At 41.2% G+C, this 23,205-nt stretch overlaps 1 protein-coding gene across 1 annotated transcript in view; it reads right to left on the reverse strand.

The window, feature by feature from the left end:
* Positions 1–21,282, reverse strand: part of CARMIL2 (capping protein regulator and myosin 1 linker 2) — a 52,971-nt gene extending 31,689 nt beyond the window's left edge. Inside the window, exons 1-18 of the mRNA XM_042437771.1 lie at positions 21,243–21,282; positions 19,161–19,255; positions 17,951–18,001; positions 16,930–16,989; positions 15,870–15,991; positions 14,815–14,912; positions 12,853–12,923; positions 10,625–10,698; positions 9,835–9,910; positions 9,022–9,110; positions 8,509–8,603; positions 7,035–7,121; positions 6,385–6,494; positions 5,056–5,133; positions 3,635–3,711; positions 2,888–2,992; positions 1,495–1,564; positions 620–701 (exon numbers count right to left, since the gene is read on the reverse strand). Coding sequence (XP_042293705.1) covers positions 620–701; positions 1,495–1,564; positions 2,888–2,992; positions 3,635–3,711; positions 5,056–5,133; positions 6,385–6,494; positions 7,035–7,121; positions 8,509–8,603; positions 9,022–9,110; positions 9,835–9,910; positions 10,625–10,698; positions 12,853–12,923; positions 14,815–14,912; positions 15,870–15,991; positions 16,930–16,989; positions 17,951–18,001; positions 19,161–19,255; positions 21,243–21,282 — 1,480 coding nt within the window. The remainder of the gene's footprint in view (positions 1–619; positions 702–1,494; positions 1,565–2,887; positions 2,993–3,634; positions 3,712–5,055; positions 5,134–6,384; positions 6,495–7,034; positions 7,122–8,508; positions 8,604–9,021; positions 9,111–9,834; positions 9,911–10,624; positions 10,699–12,852; positions 12,924–14,814; positions 14,913–15,869; positions 15,992–16,929; positions 16,990–17,950; positions 18,002–19,160; positions 19,256–21,242) is intronic.
* Positions 21,283–23,205: the final 1,923 nt, after the last annotated feature.

Genomic DNA, 23,205 nt, shown 5'->3' on the forward strand with positions numbered 1-23,205 from the left:
AACCCGGAACAGTTTTTTCCTATGGGATTTTTTCGTATCCCGGAAATTTCGTAAGGCGGTGCTTTCGTATCCCGGGGTACCACTGAGTGTTTCTCAATCTACTTGGTGTGGGAGAGTGGCAATTCTCCCTCCTCCAACAAGGTAGAGAAATGTTTAAAAGGCATGCTAAACGTGGGTCTAGGATTGTACTGTATGTGTTCCCATTGGCTAGAACTGATTCTTTCCTGAACAGTTGCTGAGTACTAGAGGCCAATGACTCACAAACTGACACTTTGAATAGCAGAAGTTTAGTAGAGCTTACATTTTATTTATTTATTTATTTTATTGTGGTATTTATATCCCGCTCTCCAGAGGTAGGTTACATTTGGGACAACAACTGCCAGATTTTGGAAATCCTAGACCCACATTTGGCAAGCCTTTTAAATGTTTACTACACCCACTTCATGAGTTCACCAAGTAATTAAATAAGTAAATATCCCATCCTCAGGCCAATCAAGGTATATATTAGTCCCAAAAATTCAGATATGGCTCAGCAGATTGGAAACTGCTAGACAGCTCATGGACTCTCTTATTCCCAAATCAAGCTGAACTGTCATGACAAGGAACTGCAAAGACTTACCATTGTCACATAAATTCAAGTCACTGATTGAACTGGCATCTGACACAAGATCCTGGATCACCTGAGCACCTGCCGATCGCAACTTTGCAGAGAAGACAAGAGACATTTTAAACTGTAAGACCACAGGAAGATCCCTGTCAGATCATATCAACAGTCCTGTTTCCCACAACGGACAATTAGATTCCTTTAGGATCTTGAGACATGTGGCGTCAATGTCTCCTCCTCTCTCTGCTATTCCAGAACAGCTAGGTTTTTCTTTTGTTTTACTTTCTTTTCCTTTTTTTTGGTTAAACTGCATTAATACAACTTAAAAAACCAAATGCACATACACACAAGACACGCTGAATAGGGCATAGTGAACAAAGGTGGGTCTAAGGACGCGGGTGGAAGAGTGTGCCACAGTCCTATTGGACTAATGAAGGCATTTATGCTATGAAGTGCACCCAGTCCAGTATGTATGCCTTTATTGATGCAAATGTGATGAGAATGAGGATTGTGTGATAAAGTCCAAACTTTGTTTAAAAAACATACAAGGTTTAATGATGTTTTTGCACTTTTAAGCAACTTAGATGAACATCATTTAATTCATTTTCTTTTTCCATTTATCTACCGTAAATATGGTGCTTAACATTCTTGTGTTATGTTCTGAAAAACGCTGCCTGCAAACAGAAATCTCACGTCTCTGATGTTCACACCAACGTTATCAGATACTGTATTTCCCTTTGGACAGTTCCACCTGTTCTCAACTTGAAGTAGCTAAACCTTGCCAAAAATGCCTGGACACTTCTGTCATGTCAGACACAATATCTGTGCCTTTCCCTTCATGTTCTCTGACAACACACACTAGACGCTCTTTCCGGAAAATCACTTCTTACCTCACAGCTACTGAGATCCAACTTCAAGCCACTCAACTGGACATTATATGCCAAACCCTGAAGCAAGGCTCTGTAATAAACCAGAAAGATAGCGAGTGCAGGGTCAGCCTTAGTCCAGTGATGGAGAATGGCTCTGCAGCCCTCTGAAAAATTCAGATCTCTTTCACATGCTTTCTACCAACCCTTGAAGTTTATCATCCTGCCTCCTTGGATGCTTAAAACATTCACAATATTCTTTAGATTGGAGTGAACAATCATTTAGTAAAGCATCAACGTCTAACACCAGCCAGCCAGGAGCCTCTTTGGAAGGCTGCAGATGAGGCATGAAGGCCCTCACCTCATTGTTGCCTTTCAGTAAATAGTGCTCAGTGACAAACAGTCTCTTCTCAAACTAAAGTTGAAGTGAGCCAGCTTTTTCTGCCAAGATCTGCATTCACTGAGGCTTCCACCATTCCTGAGTATCTGCCATACTGTTTGGGACTTCTGGGAGAAGTAGTGCAAACCATTAGGAGGACCAAAGGTTGAGAACCACTGCACCACATGGATATCTTGTCATAAATAAAGCCAAAGCCAACATTGATAATGATAGATAATGCCAGCTCTTTGTTTCTAAGAAACCCAAGTTGACATGTGACATTATGAAATGTAATAAATATTTGTTAAATAGCCAAAACAAGGGCTATATGTAGCCTAGGGCCGCAGGTTGTGGAACTCATCCTGACAAAGTTTCTTCCCTGTGTGCATCCCAATTTTGAGACGGTCAAGGGCTCGATCTAGATGGGCCTTTGTGGCGCCCCTGTCACTTGCTAGGGGTTGGCTGAGGGCGCACGGCCCATATTGGCCTCACCCCTAGCATGTGATGGGGGAGTCAAAATGGCCACGCCCTGTACACATGGGTGGCACCATTTTGATGCGTCTGATGCCGCAAGTGCACTATTGGTGCATTGAGGCGTCACAAACGCACCGCATTAAGAACCTGCTTTTTGTGGGGGTTTTTTGCTCCGCAGGGAAGCCCTGCGGTCTGGAGGCTGCGGCTTACCCACAGAGCAAACCAGGGCAGCAGGAGACCGCCCTTTTTGGGTGGTCTGTATCCCACCATGGATACCCTTCTTGGTTGTCTAGCAAGCAAACTTCTATTCTGGCATTTTAATTTTTTTTAAAAAAATAATCTGATACAGTATCTTAATTTTCATTTATGAATTCTCTGTTCATTAATCAATCTCAAAGAAACCCTTTGAGACTGATCATTCGTGAAGAAGGAATAAAGGCTGAGAAGACAATTATTTTCACAAATATCCCCATCAGACCATGGCAAAGATGGGACTTGCATCCAGATCCCTATTCTTCTCTCTCTCTCCCTTTATGTCCCATGGAAGTCTGTTCCAATTCTTACCTCAAAGCTTCAGGTGGTAGTTTGGTTCCAGCCAGTGAAACATATTGGAGGGCAGATACCTTGCTGAAGAATTTGCTAATTGCAAGAGGAACCACTTTGTTCTTCCTGAAAAGAGAGATAGGCTATTAAATATTGCAGGGAGGTATTATGATACATAACTTCTGGAAATGGGCCTGTTTATTAAAAGATAACTCCACCCAAGCTCTCAGAATGAATCAGGACCAAGGAGAGACAAGCCATACAGAGGAAACACCCAAATCACACCAAGGACAATTTCCTACTCAAAGTACCAGAAAAATTGGAAGGCCTCCCCCCCACCCCCCGCGCTTACATTGGACTTATCCCTCCAATCTTGGACTCTCCACAATTGCAAACTGGTCCTCAAAGTGGATGAAGACAATGAATCCAAAATGATGTTTGGCTTGAACCACTCACTCACTTTACAGTGCCTATTTGGGAACCATAGTAAGTACAACGAAGATCAGATCCCACTAGTACAAGCAGAAGAGGTGGAGGTAGCTAGGCTAGGTAAGTGAACTTATAATTTCTGCCTGCAAGCTAATAGAATCATAGAATCATAGAGCTGGAAGACCATAAGGGCCATCCGGTCCAACTCCATTCTGCCATGCAGGAACTCACAATCAAAGCATCCCCAACAGATGGCCATCCAGCCTCTGTTTAAAGACCTCCAAGGAAGGAGACTCCACCACTCTCCAAGAAGTACGTTTCAAGATTCCAAGCTCTTACTTGTGAGAGTAAACATTCTTGGAAAGGTTGAGATGGACAAGTTTCTCGCAGCATCCACTAGCCAAGGCACCAAAGATCTGGGAACAGAAGATGAAACAGCCATAAGTAAAGTTGGTGAAGGAAACAAGCAAACTTGAGTCTGTAAACGAAGCAGCAGCTCAAATAAGAAACCTACCCAATAGATTAGCCTTGTTTCATCATATCATGTGCTTGGAAAAGTTACTTTGGCATATTGCAACTCCCAGAAGCTCTAAGCTAGTATGTCTTTGGGAAAGAGATGTTTGCCTGGGACCTCTCTTCTCTTGCAGTTCCAAAGGAATATTATGTTGTGAAATCAAAGGCTCTCATGGGCGGCATCCATAGTTTTTTGTGGGTTTTTTTGGGCTATGTGTCCATGTTCTAGAAGAGTTTACTCCTGTTGTTTTGCCAGCCACAGATGCTGGCAAAACGTCAGGAATAAACTCTTCTAGAACATGGACACATAACCTGAAAAACCCACAAAAAACTATGGCCTGTTACAGACTGCCAAAATAAAACTGCTTCGGGTCTCTTTGGAGTTATGCTATTTAAATGATGCATGGGTCCTAAGAGTCCGGAGGTCACGCCAAAGCCACACTCCATTCCTAAGCACTGGAGTGCAGCTTTGGTGCAGCTTCCGGATTCTTAGGATGCATGCATCATTTAAATAGCATACCTCCAAAGAGACCCAAAGCAGCTTTATTTTGGCAGTCTGTAACAGGCCTATGAATATTATGTTATCTGTGCTAGAGACATACTTACTCCTCCCCTACTTTCTTAACTGTCCAAGCTTTGGAGCCAGAAATATTGTAGTGAGGGGCAAAAAAACTCTCCATAGAACAGCCAGGTGATAAATTTGTTGTTTTTGTTATGTGTTTTAAAATCAACATCACCTTATTTCAGCTCTATCATAAGGGTTTCCTGTTAAGATTTGTTTTAAATCACTTTAATACTGTCAATAGTTTAATTCCATTTTAATGTTCACTTTTTGGTATGGTTTTAGCTTTTTTTTTTAAAGGTAAACCTCCTTGAGTCCTTGACTTTTGGGGGGAAAGCCAGGATATCGTTGTGTTGTTGTTACTGACATTATTATTGTTGTTCAAAAGTAGTATACTATTGTCAGTCGTTGAATATAGCGTGTAATATATCGATATTCCCTGTGTGTGATTTATCAGTATTCCTTGATGGTCTCCCATCCAAGTACTAACCAGGTCTGATGTGCTTAGTGTCCAAAATCAAACTGGATCTAGTGCCTCCTTCAGGTATGTATAGGTGATAAATACAGGTGTCTAATAGATTTAATGTTACAGTCTTACCACATTTAAAACCCAGGTGTTTATCAGTTACCCCCCCCCCCCAAATGTTTGAGAAGTGTAAGAAAGCAACCTCTGCCAGATGCTCACCACATCCAAAGCACAGTCTGTCCCAGAAAGATCAAGGTGACCTAAAGTATTTGACTGAGTCAGGAAAGAAAACAAGCCCTGGAAAAGAGACAACAGACCTTCAGCTTGTTGAGAGGAAATTTAGTGTGGCTCATAGATGGTGAGGATTACTATAATGCACCCTAGCCTATAATTGACTTTGAAAAGCACATGGAAGCTTCTACAGGTCTAAAATATCACTGCTAGATTGTTGTATGTGATACCACACCTATTAGATCTTTACTGGTTATCTTTCCTCTTCTAACCTCAATCCAAGGCTCTGTCTTATCTTTAAAGCTGTAAATGGTTTATGGTGGGGGTACTTTAAGAACGGAAGGGATTGCCGTTTTTATGGATACAGCCAAAGCAATCTCTCAACCATAAAGAAACTATTACGCCTAAAAGATGCCCATCCAACCTCGGCTAAAAGATTCCAAAGATGGAGAGTGCAGCACCCTTTGAGGCAATCCATTCTATTGTCAAACAGCTTTTACAGTGAAGAAGTTCTCCCTAATGTTATACAATCTGAAGGCAAACCAGAGTATGTCTTAGTGGAATCTTCTTTCTTATAATCTGAATCCATTGGTTCATGTTCTCATCCCCAGAAAACAAGCTTACTCCATCTTCTACATGACTTTCCTTCAGATATTTAAAGATGCCTATCATGTAACTTCTCAAAGCTAAGCATATTCAGCTCCATATGTTGTTCCTCATAAGGTTGGTTTCCAGACCTTTGTTGCCCTTCTCTGTACATTTTTCAGATGGTAGATGTAGTGCCATTCTAAATATATACATATAATATCTAGAGAACATCCAGCTCTGATTAAGTAGACCAGATCTGTCTTACTAGCTCTAAATAACTGAATGGAATTTAACTGGGCATCCTCAGTATCCCAAGTGGCTCTTGGTTAGCCTCATGAACCACCACCAACTAAAGCAGCCTCACAAGCTCACAATGGTACTAAATCTTTACACTTTGACCTGTTAATAACTTTGCAACCCCCACCAACTGATGGGTAAACCAGGCCACCATGACAGGGTTTTGGAGGCAGCAAAATAAGGTCAGTTCTGGGACAAGAAGTAGACAAAATATTTAAAAACTCTCTCTGCAAAGTAAAGAATGGCACTTTGGAGCAGCGTATGGTTGGAAAGATTAAGACGAACTGGAGGCCTCATCTTGAAACAAAGTCATTTTAGGAAGACAAGCAGTATTGAGACTGAGGAGTATGCCCTTGACTCCCTGACTGTGTCTGACTCTCACAGAAGCCATACATACATACTAGATGGCCCCTCAATGTTATTTATACTCACACTTGTGCCTTCGGTGGTCAAGCTACCTGGGTTCCCAGAGAGGTTCAGGTGGCACAGAGTGGTTCTGAATAACCCATTGGAAGCTAAAGAAAGGCCAAGGGCATTCATTCCTGGGAAAGAGAAATGAAGATGGAATTGAAGGGGATGCAAATGCCAAGTTATGTGGAGGTCCAAGAGAGAGAGACATACAGATACAGAGCAGTGCCACTCTCCTTCATTTCAGAATTGGTCCTGCTTAGCTTGTATTCTGGCTCATAAAATCCAGTATGTAGCAGAGAACTAACATTTCATCTATTGCAAGAAAACAGATGGGCACAGGCAAAATATATGAGCAATGGGTGTCAGAGGCTAACTGGGCCAGCAAGAACTTTCCCCAGCCACTCCACCATTAGCCAAAGTGAGGATACTACCTTAGACATCTGGTCTGGGTGAACCATGGCAATTAAAGTGGGGTCAGTCAGGATTATTTCTGCAGTGTGGATGCAGCCATAGGAGCTACCAGCAATTGCTGGGTAGCCCTGTGAAGGAGCCGTTATCTGAAATGTCAGCTTTGCACCAACTGACAGCCCTCTTTGCAACTTCATGTCACTTTTGTTCAGTGTTATCATCCCAAATCTTCTACAGAATGCAAGCAGTCATTTCTTCTGTACCTTTCTGAGTCAAGGAGGTCTTGGCAAGGTTCAAGCTTTGGAGGCTCTTGATCTGTTGCTCAAACTTTTGGCTCAAAGCAATTATGCCTAAGGAGAAAATAAAGCAACCAAAGTAATCAAACCTGAGTAGTTGTGGGATGCAACCAAATCACAAATACACCAACACTGTTGACATTTTCCCAGCTAGGCAGCTCCCAGTGCTACCTAACATTATGCTTCCCTTGAAAACTAATGGTGAAATTGCAATTCCCTGTTTCTACATCCTTCATGTATCATTCACACCAGTGGATGTGGTTGGGGAAATGTGAGCCATCATTTTCTCCATCCCAATAATTTGATTTGCACTACAGTGCTGATTTATTTAGAAGTGATTGCCTGATGGTTTCATTTTTTTTAAATGTTTAAAATAAATATTTCCATTTTTTTAAAAAAAAGTAAGAACACTTTAATTAGGAGTGATTGGGATGGGGGAATAACATGTTTTCAAAATGGCAGTGACTGAAAAGGCCATGGGTACTTAAAAAATTAAAAGAAACTCGATAACGCATTCTCTAATTAAGTGCCACTGGGAAAATATTTTTTTACAGATATATTTTGGGGGGGGGAAGTGAATGGTAATTCAAAAATAAATTATTAACAAATAGAAACAGATATATATACTAATAGAAACAAAACAGAAACTGTGATACAACAACAACAACAATAATAACAATAATAATTGATTTCTATTCCACCTTTCCCCAATGGAAATCAAGGTGGATTACAGCAGATATTTAAAACACAAGACAGTTAAAATCGCAATCAAGATTAAAAAATTCCATTTCCCTATCCTCCCACCAATCATATAACAATTGAGCAAAGATCTCTGAAGGCAGAACTTAACAGCTTTAGCAACTGCAGGTTCTAAAGAGAGAAGCAAGATGTTCACACCTAGGTAACCACACCGAGAGGGTATAGAAATGAAATGAATCAACCTAGAACAAAAACAGTCCTGTTTGGGCATTTTCTACCCAACTCCATGGAAACAGAATTACATGATGTAAAGATATGGACTGTGCTTGATAACCCTTCCTCCTTCCATCGTATTCCTTCTGCTTTCTTCCATTATCACCCACACATTGGAGAGGTAGAATCTGCAGCAGGGAGTCTGGTCTACTTGGAATTGCTATGCTTGTTGCAACTTATTTGAACCCTGCTTGCACAGGATACTAGGTTGTATATGAGTAGGTGCTGGGTATATTTCACAAGTAGTTGAGTAGAAATAAGTAGCTTCTCTCCTGCAGACCTTTGCCTTCCAACATGTGGAGAACCAATGTGAACACAGGAGAAGAAGTGTGAATAGGTCTTGTTTCATCCTTCACGTGGTTCTAGTCAAGAGTGGGTTGAATGCTTTAACAGGGCTAATGGAACAAGTTCATGATTATAGAGAACCCATTTGCATGAAGTATTGGCTGACAGATCAAGAATGCACTACCTCGGTCTTCCAGCAGATTTCTGGAGAGATTAATGGTGTTTAAGGCAGAGTCTGGATGATCATGGAGTGCCTGGGCCATCTCTTCAGCAAACTCACTGCAAGGGAAAAAGTTGTCATAGAATAAGCCCCACCACCCTCTGGAAGTGCAAGACAAAGGGTCCAGATATTGTGGTTAAACACAACTCTGTGATTACTAGGGATCAATCCCTTACTTGCACTTTATTTCTAAAGCACAGTCCGCTGTCAAGGAGATACCTCTGTTCTCTTCTGAGTTTTACAGCTGGAATCCCTTCAAATTACACTGGATAAAAGCAGAACCCTACTACCATGATCTGTATTAATACGTTATGGACCTCTGGGCTAATCAGCATAAAAGACGCTCCTCTGTCTGTCAGATATCTCATCTCATTCTGAAGAAAGAGATCCATGAAGACCACCTAAAGCTCATGGCAGAAAGGTATAGGATATAAATGTGCCTTAGAAACAGATCAAACACCAGGGCCCTTTGCTTACAACTTCAAGTTGCAGTTTTCCAGCACCAACTCTTCCAAAGTCACTGAGTGACTGAGCACATGAAGGATCTGCTCCTGAACATCCAGATTCTGTAACAGGAGAAAAAGATACTGTCAAGCCTTGAAAGAATAGGTTCAAGTAGAAACATTACTTCAGATAACGGAAAGAGACATGGGCATTTCTCAAATTACTGATAAATAGCTATTGAAAATATAATAAACCATAGACCTCTTATTAAGCAATAATCCCTATAAAATGTTAATAACCTGCAGTAAATCTCAGCATGATATACTATCTCTGCCTCTTTATTCTCCTTTTCTTTCTTGGGAGATTATCACACGGTGAAAAGGAGGGGACTGAAGCAGATCGCTCCTGTCCTTATCGCGCAACCACACAAACATTATCATACAACATCACACTTACTGTGTCATTATTCCATCTTTATGCTGTCCTTATTGCGCAATCGCACAAAGATGATCAGATGACGTCGCACTTATCCCGTCCTTCTCCCTTCAGTGAAGTGGAATGGCCCCATCACTTTGTATTAAAGGGAGTTTCCATTAATACACAGTGATTGGGCCATTCCACTTAGAATCATAGAATCATAGAGTTGGAATCATAGAACTTTTCAATTAATGGTAGCAGGGGTTAATATGAACTATTCTTCATGAAAAGCATATACTCTGCCCCCTCACCAGTAGTCCTACCCTTCACACCAGCTCCTTTTTACCATTTACACATTACAACAAAACCTGCAACCAGCACAACTGGGGCATTCTTGTTTGTCTCCTTCCCTCACTCTGCTGCACTCACCAGTTTGCAGTCCTTACAATACAGGGCTGTGAACCACCGATTAGAAGACAAGACAGCCACACTAAGAGCCACATCCCTGCAACAGAACAAAGGAGCACTGCGGTCACAGTCAGTGTGAAAAAAACACTACCAGTATATCTGCAGTCAACAATATAATAAACTTGAGCTGGAGAAGAATGGGATTGTACCATAGCTGATCCTACAGGAGCTCTATATCTTTGTCTACAACAGACAAAGTTAACAGCAGCTCATGTATAAGTCGAGGGCAAATTTTGGTTTTTGCTATGACCCGTGGATAGGTCAAGGGTAAAATTTAGGGGCAGATAGCAAAAAACCTAAAGGATGAAGCAAAGCAAAACAATGTCAAAGAACTTGAAAAATTCCAGCAGACATAACTCTTTGTGCTCACTCTTAAGGCTGGATGGATGAGAGAGTAGAGGGGGTCAGTGCTTCCAGCACAGATCATGCTCTTGCTTTTCACCAGGGGATGAATCCTTCTTTTAAATAAGAGTTAAGATACAGTACTTACATTGACCCATGGATAAGTCGACTCAGTTTTTTGGGTCAATTTTTGACCTAAATTTCTAGACTTATACATGAGCATATACAATACATTATTTGTCAAGTTGTTTGGAATTGCTCCCAGAGGACATATCACTACTGGATCTACAGTTGTTCTCTCCTTCCCAGAAGCTCTAAATCTCCATTTGTTATTTCTCTATTGTGCAGATTTCTGTATGCTCACCCCCCATTCTCCCTAAACAGACTATATCCCTCTCTGTAGACTCACTGGCTGGGCAGGTGGGTGAAATCCAGTAAGTTGAACTCTCTGCATCCTTGAGTGTGATAAATATTGTCCACATCCTGCAAAAGAAACAGATTGCCACATTGTGGGCAGGAGAGATATCATTTGGTTGGTTCACAAAACTATACAGAGGCCAGTCAGACGGTAGCACTCTCTGGCCTTTCCAAGGTCTGCTTTGTGTTCCCCTAGGGAAAACACACTGTTTACAGAGAAGCTCAGTCATCCTGATTTTCTCATGTCTCATGTTTTTATTGTTAACAGCAACTCAGAGCAAAAGGATCCTGACAGAGAAATGCATTTACTTAACAATGCAAGCCTCTCTTATAAGGGGCTGCAAATCAGTATGCTGACCCAGATTCTTGGAATACCTGTGTCTGACAACTACAGTAGGCCCTCCACATTCACTGGGGTTAGGGGTGCAGAAACCTCATGAAAGTGGAAAAACCACAATTTTTTTAAAAAACTGTTTTTTAAACTGAGTGAACACCTCTCTAGGAATCTGTAGGGCCTCCAATTCAACTCTTGTCCTGGTTCACTAAACACCCACATAGTCTGGCTGAGAGGGAACCGAGTCTGACTGGTAATGCAGGTTGAGGCAGCCAAACACCAGCAGATAGAAAAGCGTCCTTGCCTGCGAGAGTCCGTTAAGAGAAAGGCGTTGGTCAAGCAGTCCGAGTCAAGGGAGGCAACAGGAATCAAGATCAACACAGTCCGAGGGTCAAGACATCCAAAATAGGAAATGCAGGAATTAGGAAACAAGAATGCTGGCCAGGAAACAGATGACTTCCTCCCAGTAACTCCTTAAGCAAATTCAGCTCTTCAATAGCCTGACACCAGCTGGTTCTAATCAGAGCTTGCTTGCTTGCTGTTTAGCCTGCAGCCTGGCTGAGCATCTTAGCTCTATCTTTTGTTGGATCCTTCTGTCCCTCCTTGATTGAGGACTTAAGACCCCAGTTGTGTCTTCTGCCTCATCAGCAGGTGAGTCTTGCCCTTGTCCTGCTGGTTGAAGCTGCAGTTCCACAGGAGGAGCTGGCTGAAGATCTTCAGCAGGGAGGGCTGGCTGCTCTGCAACAAGGAGAGCTGCAGGATGTTTCCTGCCTGGAAGACTTGCCTGGGTCCCTTCCTCTGCCTCCTCATCAGACTCTTCCTCCAGGTCCCAGTCCTGCAGCCCTTGGCCCACGACAACTTTGTGGTCAACATCTACTCACAGTTAACCATTGAACCATGCTAGAGGACCTACACATGCCCAGAGAAGTAATCTAGGAATCTCTAGGACCTCCATCATGACTTTATGGTCAACATTTGGCAGAGTCATGCTGGAGGATCTAAAGATTCCTCAAGAGAACTTATTATTCAAATCCATGAATAATCAAATCCACAAAAGTCAAAGCCACAAATGTGGAAGGCTGAGTTTCCAAATCACAATGGAAGGTCATTTTTGCAATTTGGAACTGGATATGAAAGTAGCCCAGGTCTGCCTCTGAGGACCAGATGTGGAATGGTAGTTTTGCCAGTGGCAGCCGGACATAGTGAGGCAGAGACTTCCCTCTGGAGTTTGGTAGCTTTAATCGAACTGTCCAAGTCACTGAACTTATTTAGGTTCAGTACCCTGTATAACTTTTTTAAAAATGTAGACTATAAACACTGGAGCAGATCCAGTACCCCTTTGACATGGGTTGTCACTAATCTCCACTGGAATTTGCTGTTTGCCTCCACTTGTGATTGGTTGGACTATCTGTCAACTAATCAAGTATTACAATGACACTTCATGTGTTGAATATCTTGTCATTTGAAAGGAAACCAAACAGTGTTACTGTCCCTGGAACATCTTGTGACAGTAAAATTGGGAGCATGCAACAGTACGCACTGCTGGCTGTAATTGGGCTATCTTTGTTCACCATCCTGTTGTCTTCAGTTTCTTTCACACTTACATTCCTAAACTTTCCCAAAGGACTCATCCAGTGAAGCAGACACTCATTCTCAGTCAAAGGCTTTTCCAACCAAAACAAGGGATTGCATATATCAGTAAACTAGCAATAAGGTTTCCAAAGCAAAACTCTCATCTCTCAACAAAAACAGCCCTTCTTTGAATTGCATGCTGACATACAGACCAGCTAGAGGGAGTACAGTGACTGCTCCACAGACTCACAGGTTATTTTTCTGCTTCTTGCTTTGCTGTGAATGACTAATCTCTACCTTCTGTTCTGCCTTACCCACTGGATCTCCTCTTGGAACGGGAGGCCACTGTAGTCACAGAGGGCAGCGTATGTCTCTGAAAACCCACCTATAAACACAAGTGGGTATTAGTGGATAAATTATAGGAGGGGATGGGTAAAGTCTTTTAAAAATAGCATTTGCTAACATGAACATGAATCTTAAAAAAAAAGAAGTAGTTAAGACTGATGTTCCGTTTTAGCCAGTGGCCAACAAACCAGGAAAATAAAGATTCAAATCCTAGCATCACCCTTGTGAGTTATTGCATAGCAAACATTTTACTCTAAGAGCTCCAGCTCTCCTTTTTATTTGGAAAATGGGGATCATAGAAACCTACCTCACAAAGCTAGCCTGAGGAAAAAGAAGATATTTTGTTCATTAAAAAGCATCATGGATAAAACCATTCAGGTGAGTCGCTAGGATTAGGAAGATCAGTGTTCAAGCCACCCTTCCCAGCCATGAAGCTTATTGGGTGATCAGAGATCAAAATTTCGTAGACTAACATACACTACAGGCCTGTTGTGAAGATAAAACTGAGGAGATGAAAAATGTGCAGGAATTCAAGGCTCAGTGGCAAGATGAAGGCAACCCTTGAAGATATGATGCTCTTTGAGCTCCAAAACATGATAGGAAAGCACCATATAGAAACAATTATTCACTGAAGTTTATATAGGGCAGGAAAATTACAAGATAGAGGATCACTTGCCGAGATGATATATTTTATTAAGATATATATATAAAGATAATCAATAGTACTTGCTGCACACACCCACACACCACCTACGTAAAAAGTAGCATACTGAGCAGAATTCATTGCAAATGAATTTACTGAAACATTTGAAAATATTTGAACTAAAGTCGTTGTTATGACCCCTTATTGAACATGTGTGCCTTTGGCCATCTTCTCATATGAGCATATCGAAAGCAGGGCTGCAACTTAATATATATGTACACACAAGGGTGAATTTGTGAAGGAGCAGCTTAGTTATTACAGTTTAATCTCCTTTTTAAAAAAGGGAACCATCAGACATGCCTCTCGCTGGGTCTACTGACTGTAAATAAAGACTGATTTAATTTGATTTGACTAATATGAGTGGGCAAATGTTATCCAGTTAATTTGATAGCTAAGTATAGATTCATGTGAACCAGAATCTCACCACATCTAACTCAATACTCTCACTCATTGTGCCATAATGGTTCTTCTCATCATGAGAACAGGAGAAACAATATAGCTCCTAAAATGTTATCTTCTGTGGAGCTAGTTAAGAAAGACCAGCACACAGCGACCCTCCTTGGCATCGGACCACTCTTAAAAGATGCACAACCAGTATAATCAAATATGCAACTCATGCCCACAGCAGCCTCTTTGCTTAAGCTTCTAATGTGTTTTTCCCATGCTTTAATTGGATGCTGCTGCTTAGCTTTATCTGCAGTTTTATCGCCTGTTTTACTGCTTGAGCGAGGCTTTTAGTGTTGTTGTTTTTAATTTTATGTTGTATTTCGACATGCTTAAAAATTGATTTCATTATCACCATTTTGTGAACAGCTGTGAAAATCTCAAGAACTCTAAGGCATGATACGTATCTTTTACAGGCCAAGTTTACTGACAATTGCCGTATATACTCGACTATAAGTCGACCTCATGGATAAGTCGAGGGCAGATTTTGGGGCCAAAAATGATGGATTTTGATATGACCCATGCATAGGTCAAGGGTAAAACGTAGGGGCATGTAACAAAGGGTGTAAAGGACAAAGCAAACGAAAACAAAGAACAAAACTGCAACAGACATAACTGTTTGTGCTCATACTAAAGGCTGGATGGATGAGAGAGTGGAGTGGGGTCAGTGCTTCCAAGACAGATGACACTCTTGCCTTTCACCAGTGGAATTTGCCTCAATAAATACAACATGTTTCCATTGCCAACCCCTGGATTGATACAGAGAAAGAGAGAGAGAGATTACCACACGGGCCTTGGTTTTCCCTTAGCAGCGCTTCCAAAGACTCGGTTGTCCCTTGAATTTCCTCAAGCAAGCTGGGCGATGCATTCTGGAGTATAATTCTTCAACACAAAGAAAACAACAGCAGCTAAACTACTGCTGCATTTAATAAAAAACACAACATGATGAAGACAGATTTATTTTTAAAACACTATAGAGATCTTTCACACTTGAACTTCTTCCTTAAAGGAGAGACTGTCTGGGAGAAGAATTCTGATGGAAGAATTTTGTGAGTATTTGCAAAGTTAGACCCGGCTGGCTAATGCCCTGCAGGGCGAATTCCTGGTGGTGCCAGATGCCCATTATGGCAGTGATTTTTAAACTCTCTGATGTGGGAGACCAGCAGTTTTCCCCCAACAGGCTGCCAGGGATTGGTACCATATTTGTGTCCTTTGGCTACAATTCTTCTTTCTTTTCTGAAAACTCCATAATGTCCAGCAGCTGATGGTTCATGGCACTGGCCCAGAGATCTCCATTTTGAGCAGCACTGTTTTATGGCAAGGCAGGAATCCTGCAGTCTTCTAGTTCTTGTTGGACTGCAAGTAGTAGAATTCTTCACCATTGGCTATCATTGCTAGAGTTGCTGGGACTTGCAGTTGGACAAAGCCCCAGTCATCAACTCAGTTCAAGTATTTCAAATCTAGGCTTGCAGCTTGCTTAACTGAATTAATCCACCTGTAGTACAATCTTCTCTTTGGGAATTACATCACAAGACTGATATTAAGGTTATACCTGCTTGAATAACTGTCTTCTATATCAGGAACAACAAGCAGCAGTCTAAATTATTTGTTGTAAGGAGAAATTATTGAGTAGTTTTTGATTTTTTTACTGGACAAGGCATTTAGGATAGGGGTGGGAATTATGGCATCCTCCAAATGTTAGATGGCACATCCCAGCATCCCTAGTCAGCACAGCCAATGGTGAGGAATGCTGGAAGTTGTAGTTGAAGATCGGGAAGACTTTATTAATCCCATCCCTATTCTAACTTCAGTGTATTATGAACTGTATAATCTCCTTACCCAGGTGAAGAATCTGGAAAGACCTTCTTAAGGGATGCAACCACGTGGATGACTACATGCTCCAAATCATCCGGGGAGAAGAACTTGAATTCAAAACAAGATGTATCTGTTTCTATAACAAACTGGAAAGATTGGAGTAGATGGAAAAGTATGTGAGAACAGATATTTCATTCTATTTGTTGATAACATTTTAATTGTTGATAAATCCTTTTAAAAACCAATTTATTTCAGGTTGCTCCTTTCATATTTTAATTATGGGTTGGTTGGGAGATGGGGACTATTGTCCATATATTAATGAACCAAATTATAAACAGAAGGTGGTGCTATTTCTGTTTTTCAATTCCCTTACTCCCTCAGTGACCAGAAACAGGATTTTATTCAAAGAGAGATTGTCTATTGTCCTTTGACTGCTGGACAGAAATAATTTAATGACATTCAACTAACTGTTTAATGTCAGGGCCATTAACAGGTGTACTGGTCCCACTCCTATGCATTTTACAATGGTCTGATGCACGTAAATTAGGCAGATGAAAGATTTCCTATTAGTTTATTTTCAACATTTATTGCCAACAACTTCCCCTCCTTGGTTTCTGCAGGCCATTTCTTGTTGTTGTTGTAAAATGCACAGGAGCAGAACTAATAAAAACCCACAAACAAAAAGAGAACCACGTAATACTGTTTATTAGTTTTAAGATAGGAATGAAGAATGGGTGACCCTCCAATAGATATTGTTGCACTTTGACCACTATCAGCCCTATCCAGCATAGACAATGGTGAGAAATGATGGCGGAGGAAATGCAACATCAATTGGAGGGATATACATTCCCCTTTCTAGTTTTAAGGATTTCATTACAAATGAGTATTTGGGACCAGGGATATATGACCTTTTGGTCCTTGTCTACATGTGACATCTTTGCAGCATTAACTTTGAGATAAGTTGATCTGTCCCAGGATGTTGCCAGACCCTAGAATTGTATGGAGGGGATGAAAGGAGAGTGTGATGCCTATGTGGAGCAAGAAGGACATAATCTGTCCTGATCCCAACCTGTCTTGTGCTCACCTGGTTTGCTTCTGCCATTCTGATAGTCTTTATTGCCAGGAAGCTGAAGCTCACTTGTACCTGAAGATAGAAGCAAGCATGATAAATTCCTTCTTTAGATGGAGAGATCGGGCATTTAGGTACAGTGGGCCCTTGGTATCACCTGTTCCTGGTGATTTATTCTTCCCAATTTCTCTTATTGGAGCTTCTAATTTTGTAGAATGTTGTGTACATCTTCGTATGATTCTTCATTCTATGTGTCATTCATCCCCCCATCTCTTTTATATAGCTCTTCTGTGTATTGTATCCAATATCTCATTATTTCTTCTTGGTTTTATAATATGTTCCCCTTCTTCTCATAGAACACTCCAGCCTTTAGTCTGAACTTCCCTTTGAATTCTATTGTCTTGTGGAAGACTTTTCTCACCAAAATACCTGGTTATTAGTAGCACCATAATGATTTAGGGATGAGAGGTAGCCCAACTATGGAAATAAATGTGGCCAGTGAAGGACATTTAGTTAAAGGGAGCAGCCCACTGAAAGGATAGTTTGGGAAAGTCCCCCCCCCCCCCAAATTGGACTACAACTCCAATTCATTCTTAAAATGGATGCTTGCAAAAATGTTAGAAACAGAGCTGCAAAATGTTTAACCTTTTTAAAAAGAAAATTACTTGGAAATGTTCTTTTCTTTGCATCTCTTTTTTCATTCATCACTTTCAAAAGCAACACTGCATCACAGGCATAAACATAAATATCTCAGTAAATTTCAAGAGCAGCATATTCTTCCTCAGCACCCCAAAATTTAATTGAAGGAAGGCCATCCAACATTGTGAGGATGCAGCCCCTTCAGATAAGGGAAAAACTATTGCCCATGGATTTCTTGGTAGGTTTCACAGCTCTGTTCCCGATGGCCCTGCCACTTGGTTGGCCTTCATTCAACCCATTCCTAAACCCAGCCAGTGTTTCAGCACTTCCATAGCTAGCTGGGATTTCCAGGTCTGTTTGAAGAGCTTACAAGATCCATGGATAGAACCGGACTTACCTTGACTGGGAGCTTTGCCAATATCACAAGCGCTCGCCAAGGCATCAAAACCTGCAGAGAAAGACAAACAGAAGAAGCAGCAGTCATGAGGAAGCTAAGGCCTAGTTGTGTTTCGTTGCCTTGAGTCCCAATATTGGGGAAAGGGTGAAATATAAATTAATAAATTATTCTTATTCCTGCAGATACTACCAGGCAGGCAGGCAGACAGACAGATATCGTGTGATTCAAAAAGAATGGTGCAACCCCCCAAAATAATAGCTTTACTTTACTGGAGAACAGGAGAAGTCTCAGCAGACTAGAGAAGGGCAAACATCCCCATCTTCAAAAAAAGGGGGAGAGGGGAGAGGGACCCCAATAATTATCACCCAGTTAGTCTGACATCAATACCAGGAAAGATTCTAGAGCAGATCATTAAACAGAGAATCTGTGAACATTTAGAAAGGAATGCCATAATCACAAAAAGTCAACATGGGTGAGTGTATATGGGTTAGCGGCCTTAATTACTTCTGTTGTTTGTACCACTGTACAGTTCATGCAAGATAAGCTAAGCCTGGGTTTCCGCCATTGTCAAATAAAGGGTGCCCATCTCACATGATAAACCATTGTAATGGTGGAAAGATGCTCAGAGCTTTGTGGGCCAGCGAGAAAAGCAGAACTGTCTCCGAGGAAGTCCTGCATCATGATGCCAGGTTACTATCTAACTTCAGGGAATGTTCTGAGCATGCTCCACAGCGCAATAAGGGGGAAATAACAAGTCAGCCTGCCGGGACTGTCAGATTGAAGAAAACAAAGAGCACACTATGTGTGTTATCTTCCTATATTTAGATTAAGTGTGTAAAGGTAGCTATTGCTTTGTACTTCCTTACCTCCAGGATATGCTTTTCAGGACCACTTTCCTCATAGATGAAAGAGCACTGAATATTTATGTAATAATATGTTTAGTTGCAGATGTACAGCTTATTACATGGGTGCAGAAACAAGCACGCAACAGTACTAGATTGGTCTCAAAGCATGTGATATAAAAATATGGGTGTACGTAGTTACTATAAAGCAAGAAAAAACCATGCAAGCACTGCAACATGTTTATGTACTTGCGGCCTAGGAGATCTTAAGCACCATGGTGTTATCTGGTGTGCAAGGGATCTGGGAAACATCATGATCATGATGTGCAAAATCATCAAAGTGGTGGGAATGAGCCACTGATACATACCAAGACAATGTCTTCAACTTTAGATCTGACGTGGAGTTGAGCATCCAGTAAATCACATTCCTGAGTCCCTAGGTCCAGGAAATCACGGATGGTTTCTGAAAAAAGTGACAGCATAGAATAAGTGGATTGACTGAGTGGATATTGACTGGCCCCAGCCATTCATTTCCAATAGCCCCTTCAGAGGGAAGACGGTCTTTGCAGCCATCTACAGGACCATGATAAGCAAAATAACCATGTCTCATCTTTACTGAAATCTGTCTATTCCACCAGATTAGGAGATTTACAAATTGTGTGCTTGAATAAAATTAAGCAGTCTTACAGTCCATTGATTCTTTAGCCATGGATTCAACCATCCAGTTTGAAAATATATAAATTCCAAAAAGCATACATCGCTTGTGCCATTTTATATAAGGAACACCATTTTGCTATGCCATTGTATATAACGGGACTTGAGCATCCAGAACCTTTACTCATAGAGAAAGGAAAACATCTGTTGTGAAAGAGGAAGGGTGGGAGGGGTAGAGACCAGGGGCATTGGGAACTGGCTAAAACTGTCTTCAACAAAGGTAACTTTCCAGCAAGAAATAAACCCTTTACAAAATCAAAGTAGCGTTATGTTAAGTACATCTTTATGTCATTTACACATTTTTAGGGAATGTAAATAACATTCTCTTGGGCTTACTATGAATGGTTGGCTTCGCAGTAGGCATGAAAGTAGAAAATGGCACCAAGGTGATGTTTGCTGCATTTTTTCCCAACTGAAATTAAAAGATTGTGGAATTCTTGGCTTCAGGAGGCCAGTTGGCATACTTAGTGTTTCACTATACACAAAAACTGTTTACGGAGACATTTGTTGTATGAGATGGAAACACTTTCATCAGTTACATCTAATGCAAATTCTATTTGTATCATGGCGAGGGAAGATAGTATTATATTTCCCCTCTACATCTGTTTCTATCCTAATGATTATCCATCTCTCCACAAGCTGTCGCTATTTAAAATTTTAAAAACTGCACATTAAATGTGAAGTCATGTAACATCACATCTCATATGGCTCACAGATCCAATGTAATAATTATATCTGCAATAAAATCTCTTCTTTTTGAGTGTCGAGTTTCACCTTTTGTTTGTGCAAGTAACAGGAAAGGTGACTGAAGAAGTAAGACTGCTACCTGCAGATTGATCTAGCGATTCTTTCAGTTACAATTCCTTTATTATCACCATCAGTGATGTGCTCCATAATAATATATATATAATTTGCTGGAAAATATATTCTCTTGCTCAATGTAGCTAGTTTTGTTTGATGGTTTGAATGTTAAATTTAAAGGAAATCCTAACCACTGCGGGTCAAAGGAAACCATACTTATTAAACTCCCGTGCTTCTTGGCGTTTGTCAGCTGCTACTTATTATATTGACATACACCATTTTCTGTTCAGATGTGATTGATCTGGGATTTCAAGATAGCTTTTGGAGCTGCTGTCTGTCCCCGGTCTTTTGTACTTTGCCCATTTGAATGCCTACATATGGAAGCTGCTAGAAAGAGGTGGAAATACTGTATTACTGTCTACAAGATGGAGGTCTATGCAATTTGTGGGCTAAATCCAACTTTAAACCTACCTCACGTAGACCCATTGAGATCCCTGCAGTTAGATTTGCGACTAACAAATCCCATTCATCTCAATAGATCTAATGTTTGGATTTAGCCCAGCGAATCCCTATTTTTTCAAGAACAGAGTTGTTTCATCCCTTGTTTCTAGAGAAGGAGTTGATAACCATTTCTGTTATACAACTGAAGTCAAAGTCACTGCTAATTGAAAATCAGTCTCAAGTGACTCAGCTAGATGGGTCTTATTTCTCCCCCGTCATCACGGGTAAAGTCTTAAAATTTGGGGGGTGAGAGAGAATTCCTCAAACCGTACCAGGATCCTATATCTGCAAAAATGCAGAAGCATTGAGGAAACGGTGGGAAGGTTTCTACAGAAGCATCCTGTTGTCAAAAATGATATCCAGAACGGAGGTGACCCAAAGGGTTTCTTTGTCTAATCTTACTAGTACCATGTGCTATGGATGCCTTTGCTTACCATGCAGTGCTGCTGGGCTCCCTTTGATGAAAGCAGCCATCTTCTGGGACTTTGCTTGGGAAGAAGCCCAAGGCTTTCTGCAAACGCTGCTAGAACAAAGCCTTGCTTACGTCAGATTTAAGCATTGTAGGTTACCAACTGAGGTGGCGGTTGCTCATGTTTCCTACCTCCTCTTCATCTCAAGGTGCCTCTTCCTGCCTTCCACCCACCTAAAAGAAATATATACTGAGTAAGCAGGAGAAGGAAAGAAAAAATAAAAAAGGCCAATGCCTAGCCCATGCAGCCAAGGGCATGGCTCAGTACTTGCACTGAACATTTGCTTGCTGGGTAACAAATACAAACAAAAATCCATCAGTGATGCCTTTCTTGGCCAACCGAAATGCACAATATACTTGTTGCAAGCTTTCGAAGCTCCATGGGCTTCTTCATCAGGCAAGATATTACAAGCCAAACAGGAGAAAAACAACAACAATTGGAGATGTTAGTCAGATGCCTGCATGCTCAATCAAGATTGCGCAGGAAGCGAAGCAAAAGGGCTTTGGTTTCCAATCATGTGTACATTTATTATGGCAAATACCTTCTGAAGAAATTTGCCAAGAAAACCTCATGATAGGTTTGCCACCTTAGGGTCACCATAATTTGGACTTGAAAGTGCATAACAACACCACATTATTCGGATAATACCAATTCCTTGTAACAGAATCTGAATCACGGAGGGTCCAATCTTCCCAGTCTGTTATCGCCTACTAAGACCGAAAGACCTTGGGCAAGTCACACTCTCTCAGCCTCAAGGGAAGGCAAATGATCTGAACAAATCTGGCCAAGAAAACCCCTTTGATAAGTTCTCCTTAGGGTTTCTGTAAGTCAGAAATGACTTGGAGACACACAACAACAACAACACACTCATTAGTGTCCCATTAAAACTAAAGGGCATTTTTGAGATCAGTGTTGAGCCAATGTGGCCAGGCACCTTCCTGGAGAAGTTACTTTGGGGAACTACAGATCCCAGAATCCCCTGTGAAGATTTGCAGCCTAAGGTGTTCCGAACCATCCAGCATATCCTTTGCAGCCTCTGCCATCATGAGCTGCCTGCCAAGGAATGTGGGTGTCATTGGCTTGGGCGATTTAGGGATGAGCCATTGGGCTGTGGAAGAAAGGCACAGCCAATGAGAAAGTCTCCAAATGGAGTGCTTAGATGCTGTTTGGTTCTGGTTTCCAAAGGCTCTCCAAGAACGGTCCCTAATCTCTTCTTATGAGCATCACAGTGAGAAGATCCATGGGCCCCATTAGCTGGGGCTTGGAGAGACCGGGAAGACTTTCAGCACCCACTGAAATGAAACTGGCATCAAGTCGGGTAACCACATGGGCATCATTCCCAAAGAAGATGCCTCATCGTATCGATGTGCCACATTTCAGGGCCTATCACTAAGGGTGCATCTACACTGTAGAAATAATAATATAGTTTGACACCACAGCCATGGCTCCATTGTACAAAATCCTGGGATTTGTCGTTTGCTCAGGCACCAGTGTGCTTTGGCAGAGAAGGCTAAAGACATGATAAGAACGGAGATATGTTCCTGCACCTCAAAAAAGAGCAGTCAAAACAAATCCCAGGATTCCTTTCGATGAGCACATAAAGTGGTGTTAAACTGCATTATTTCTACAGTATGAGAAAAAGCAGGTTTATCATTACGCATAATTCAAGCCATTACATGTATAATTCAGTTAACAATGCAGATGTATTCCTGGGCTTTAGCAGAAATTGAGTCTTGCTCATGAAATGCTTGAGACGAGAAGTGTTTTGGATTTCAGTTTTTCAGATTTTGGAATGTTTGCATATACATAATAGGTTTGGGATCCGAAGTCTAAGCATAATCCATTTGTGTTTCATATACACCTGAGACAAATAGCCTGGAGGTAAGTTTATGCACAATACGTTCAATGATTTTGTGCATGAACCATT

The sequence above is a fragment of the Sceloporus undulatus genome, chromosome 8, assembly GCF_019175285.1.
Source record: "Sceloporus undulatus isolate JIND9_A2432 ecotype Alabama chromosome 8, SceUnd_v1.1, whole genome shotgun sequence".
Taxonomy (NCBI): Eukaryota; Metazoa; Chordata; class Lepidosauria; order Squamata; family Phrynosomatidae; genus Sceloporus; species Sceloporus undulatus.